Below are 5,354 nucleotides of genomic sequence, written 5' to 3'. Positions count from 1 at the left end.
TTCTTTTCCATGTATTTATTTTGTCTGCTTTTTGAGACAGGGTTTCTCTGTGTAGACCTGGCTGTCCTGGAACTTACTTTGTAGACCAGGCTGGCCTATCTCTGCCTCCCAGATACTGGGATAAAAGTCACGGGTTACCACTGCCCCGCCCAAGGAGGCTTTTGTTAGTTACATGGTGATGCTCCAAGATCAAAACCCTGCTGGGACCTTCAGATCTTTTCTTCCTGATGCACTCTGCCCAAGCACTAGACCTCTCCCCTTTTTTAATAAAAAAGATGTTTTTATTTGTGTATGTGTATGCCATGTGCTGATCCCAAAGGAGAGCATCAGATCCCCTGGAGCTGGAGTTACAGGTAAGTTATAAGTCATCTGATACGGGAACCAGGATGCCAAGAGTTGCAAAGGGCTCTTGAGTGCTGAATCCCCTCTCCTGCCCCTTACTATTTCTTCTGCCTTGGAGCACGACTTGATTTTGTACATCAAAGGCTTAGAGATACACGAACCACACATACATATTTACATATTTATTGTGTATCCCCCTATAACGTACAAGCTCTGAGAGGAGCAGGCTTGCTTTGCTCCCTTTCATATTCCCAGCAACAAGCTGGCGCTCACTAAATAAATAGTGCGACTGACGTAACGATTGCTCAGACGTCGGCTCCTACACTCTGTACAAAAGCATTTCAGGTGTGGCGAAGGGAGTGGGCTTTGTGCCAGCACTGTGGCCAGAGGAGCTGAATCTCCAGTCAGGTCGGGGCTCTGAGGCCATCCAGCAGAGCAGGAAGCATGATGCAGCTGCCTGCTGTGCCAGAGCTGCACTGACTGCTGCTCTCTGCCAGAGAGGATTAGTAACAATCTAGATGTTTAAAGCTTTAAAGCTAATGAAGTGTTGCCATACTGGGTGCTGTATCTGGGCCACCCAGTTCCCACAGAAGGTAGGCACAGTGAGGACCAAGATGCCCCTTCTATGGTAACAGTCCAAGTTACCTGGGTTATTTGGCCTGAGGTTACAAAGGAATTCCTTTGTGGTATGTGCTGTGATACACTACCCAGAGTAGCTGCTACCAAGCATGATGCACTACCCAGAGTAGCTGCTACCAAGCATGGTGCACTACCCAGAGTAGCTGCTACCAAGCATGATGCACTACCCAGAGTAGCTGCTACCAAGCATGATGCACTACCCAGAGTAGCTGCTACCAAGCTCTGCATCTGGGGAAAAGAGGAAACGTTTCCTCTCTTGGAACAAACCACTAAGTGAAAAAAAGACAAATCATTTATTCTTTGGTTGTCTATACAGACACTTAAATATACCATGCTGCTGACAGGCAGCTGCCTACCTAGGCCCCAGGTTAGTTCTGGGCCTGCAGCATCCTGAGCCTTCCTTCAGCCAAGCTCAGAGAAGAGTGTGTCCTGCCACGCCCGCTCCAAGAACAGTAGCACCATGCAGAAGGCTGTGGGCAGGACCCTCTGGCTGGGCAGCAAACAGAAGTGCCCCTCACTCTGCAGCCTTGAAGGGCCAGGAAGTCCAGGCTGCAGGACCAAGGTCCCCCCCATGAGTCCAACAATACCCAACTGTGACAGAGCTGCTGTCATAGCTCATCCTTGTGCCGTGACTCTCTGTCTGACAGAGACTCTTCTCCAGGCTTTGGCGAGTCCTGTTGGCCAGGCAGGGGCTGTTCCTGGGGGAGGTCCACCTCTTCTGGGCTGAACAGCATCTTCACCAGGTCATCTGCCTGCACCCTGTCCTGCAAAGGCAAATTCTTCTCAGAGGGCCTCTGGCGAGGTCCTCACCCTCTTAGCTGCTGCTTCCAAGAGAACCATGGCAGTGTTGCCACAGGGGCTTTGGGACCGCCTCCTTCCCAGCAGGCTTAAGCTCAGGTAGCTGGAGCAGGGCCCAAGGCGTGAACCAAGGACTCCACATCAAGTCCTACCTCTCCCACTTCCACACGAAAAGGAAGGTCCAGGGAGGGTGGGCCGGCAATGGCTGCAGGGAGTACCTGGGTGGGGAGACTCAGGGAAACAGACAAGTGGCCCTCCCAACAACTCTTACTCTCTCACTGTGCCGAGGATCCAGCGTGAACCACAGGGCGATGGCACAGCGCTGCCCCCTGGTGACAGCCTTCACTCCATGTGGGTTCTCCGTGCCAGAAGAGAATCCCACAGCCCTTCCACACTGGGGCTGCACCTCTGCCTATCGGGGTGGGGAGGGGAAATGGGGGAAAACCTCAGAAGAGCAATGGATCATTAGGACAAGGACCCAAAGGACAGTCAGAGGAGAGCTATCATATCCCAAAGCCCCTGGCCCAGGGACAGGAGACAGGCTGGGGGTTGGTGGAGTGGGGTGGGGTTGGGGGGAAGCAAGGTTTCTGTCCCCAGGGATGAGGACAGGGGAGCACTCACTGTCACAGTCTTGGCATCTAGTTCAGTGAAGTAAAAGTTTCCTCCATCGAAGTCCCCATTGAGGTAAAGGATGGCGCTGGAAAGTCAGGAACCCATACATGGTTTATTTCCTGTTCCCCAGAACCCTCCTCTGTGTACTTCCAAGTAGCAGCTGGAGACCAGAAGCTTTTCTGGAGCCATAAACAGCTCACATGGTCCCCCGCCTCTCCTTGGAGACTCCACCACACCCTACCTAGTGTACCTTTGTGATAAACTCAGCCATGCCCTCCTACCTACACTCTTCCTTGGGGTCTCCCTACTGTCTGTCTTCTTATGTGGGGCCTAGGGTGAGGAACTGGCTTCTGCAGACAGCTTGCCTCTGCCTGTGTGTGCCCACGTGCAAGGGCGGGGAGGCAGCGTGCAGGGCACTGAGGAGCTTCCAAGGCAAGCATGGTGCTGCACAGTGCCCGGGCACCACATTGCTGCATTCACCTGTAGTCCCGGAATGTGTAGGCTGGGGGCTCCTTGATACACACGAGGGATTCGGCATTCAGGATGCAGTTATCCACGTGGACGGGGTGGCTACTGTCCTTCCTCTCAGCCTGGGACTCTGTGGCCAAGATAATCCATGCTAGTTAGAGTAGGATACACAGGAAACATAGTGAGATGCTCTCCTGTTGACACATAGGACAAGAGATGGAGGAAGGTCCCAAAATGTATAAGTCTGTGGAACTGTCATGCTCTGGTTGGGAGGAGTCCTTGGTTAAGCCATGGCTTAGAAACTAGGGCAAGTTTTTGGGGTGAACAGGATGCAGCCCACAGGTGTCAACAAGGCAGATCCTGGGCTGAGTGCTATCACCCTGGTAGAGCTAGGGATTTTCTGAAATAGCAAGGACCACGGAGTGGGGGTGGGGAGTCAACAGTGGAGGCTGGTGGGTGCAGGATCCATTGACTTCATTTTCCAGCAGGCCTGCAGGAGGGATAGGGTGTGTGAACAGAAACAGCGAACCACAGCCAGCAAAGTGGGGCTCTGTGAGTGAGGATAGGTGGGAAGCCATACAGGGAGGGGACACAGAAAGAAAAGGGACAGGATTACTGTAAATGCCAGCAGATGATACTTCTTCCAATGTAAACCTTGGCACACTGTGCGGGAATGGCAGATGCTGTCTCATCGGGTCCAGCCAGTCACCAGCCCCCACCTATCTTCCTCTCCACCTTTCCCATGGCATCTCTTCCCTTCTTCCTTGCCCCTTCCAGATCTCAAGCCTTCATCCTCACCCGCCTTGGTCACTGCTGACCAGCTCCCACGTCTCTAGCCTCATGCACCTGTTCTCGATCTCTCAGCACACAGCCGCAAAGTTCATCTTTTAAAAAGGAAGGCGCTGCCAAGTCCTCCACTGTCTGCTCATGCCTCCTCCCCATGCCAGTACTTCACTTGGAGGCTCTGTGGCACATAGTCAAGTGCCTGACACATTCCTTTGGTGTGTCCAGATTTTCTTAGCACTTTTCACACCCTGAGGGAGAGAAGCTTTCCAGTGCCTGCCACCTTTCAAGGCAGCATCAGAGCCAGTCTTCTGAACGCCACGGCAGAACAGAGTTGGCTCTGGGCCACAAAAATGTGCTGCTGGCAGCCTGGCTGTGCCTCACCCCTGCTCAGGGCTGTGAGAGCAACAGGGATGTCAGGGAGAAAGAACAAGGCCTTGTACCTCTGTCTGACTTCAAATGCTCTCGCTCCCACACACAACTGGTATCTAACAGTTACTAAGAGAGGACTTGCAGCACAGAGCAGGACTGAGTGACCAAAGTAAAGGACACAGAACAAGCTCCAGAGCGTGGTTCTCTATACACTGGCAGTGTTCTTAGCTCTCTCAGGGAGTTCCTTTAGAACTGGTCTCTCTGGCTTGCAAGGCTTCTTGCTGCCCTCAGCTCCACACACATTTATCCTGCACAGGTCTCACCACTCCACTGGGAGACTCCTGACCCATGGGTGGTTGACTGCATCTTCCTGCAAGCCACATTCAGCCTGCTGGGATGCACCCAGCACACTTGCACTGATGTCCCAGCTGGCATGAAGGAGCCATACCCTCATGTTCTCAGTGTCTAGTATAGCGCCAGGGCACAGCTTGCTCCCCAGAAACTGCAGGGGTGATGAGGCCCACCTTCTATTGCAGTGCGGCACACTAGGTGTGAATAGGAGAAGTAGAGGGGCGTGTCCAGGCGGAAGTAGGACTCCATGACGCGCCGCACCTTCTCAGTCACGTTGTAGTACATGCGGGCGCTCTGCAGCGGAACTTTCCCTTCCTGCCCGAGCTGCAGAGAAGACTGGTGGTCAGCCGCCCGACTCTCCTCTATAGGCTGCCCAGGACACCGAGGCTACATCCTGAAAGCATCTTCCATCCCACTGATGAAGGAGCCATCTCTGTCCTCCACACCTGACAGTTTCCTCTCCTTTCTCCTTTATAGTTTTCATGAACCCTGCTCAGGAACACAGCCCACACACCTGGGGATCCACCCATCTCGGTTGCCTCATTTTTATTGCACCTGCTTTAACAGCCAAGATTTACCAGGAAACCTCCTCGGCATAGCTTATCTTCACTCGCTGGCAGCTGGAATGTCAGCAGTGGGACACTTCTCCCTCTCTATCCCCCACCCCCAGTTCCTCCCTAGTGTCCTCCACCCGACCCACACCCCATCTCGCCCCTGTGGACAGATTCTCTCTGCTCCATGCTCCAGAGAACCAAAATGGATTTGGGATTTTACCTTGAGAGCTTTGAGGACGGTGACACCGTAGAACTTTTCATTTGGGGTGTGTGGGGAGGTCTGACCTCGGTAGCCATCTCCTGAAGTTGCTGCTGCCTAATGGACCCAAAAGACAAGACAAAGTTAGTTGGAGTAGTTGCGCGTGCATGTGTGTGTGTGTGTATGTGTGCACACATGTGTGTACATGTGGGTGTGTGCATGTGGACAAGCATGTG

General features: G+C 53.2%; 1 protein-coding gene across 1 annotated transcript in view; it reads right to left on the bottom strand.

Moving 5' to 3' along the window:
• Positions 1 to 509: 509 nt before the first annotated feature.
• Positions 510 to 5,354, bottom strand: part of P3h1 (prolyl 3-hydroxylase 1) — a 17,257-nt gene continuing 12,412 nt past the window's right edge. Inside the window, exons 10-15 of the mRNA XM_031377020.1 lie at positions 5,140 to 5,235; positions 4,539 to 4,689; positions 2,872 to 2,989; positions 2,401 to 2,476; positions 2,051 to 2,191; positions 510 to 1,745 (exon numbers count right to left, since the gene is read on the bottom strand). Coding sequence (XP_031232880.1) covers positions 1,590 to 1,745; positions 2,051 to 2,191; positions 2,401 to 2,476; positions 2,872 to 2,989; positions 4,539 to 4,689; positions 5,140 to 5,235 — 738 coding nt within the window. The 3' untranslated portion in view covers positions 510 to 1,589. The remainder of the gene's footprint in view (positions 1,746 to 2,050; positions 2,192 to 2,400; positions 2,477 to 2,871; positions 2,990 to 4,538; positions 4,690 to 5,139; positions 5,236 to 5,354) is intronic.

The sequence above is a fragment of the Mastomys coucha genome, unplaced genomic scaffold, assembly GCF_008632895.1.
Source record: "Mastomys coucha isolate ucsf_1 unplaced genomic scaffold, UCSF_Mcou_1 pScaffold18, whole genome shotgun sequence".
Lineage (NCBI taxonomy): Eukaryota > Metazoa > Chordata > Mammalia > Rodentia > Muridae > Mastomys > Mastomys coucha.
This window is presented reverse-complemented; position numbering and strand designations above follow the sequence as displayed.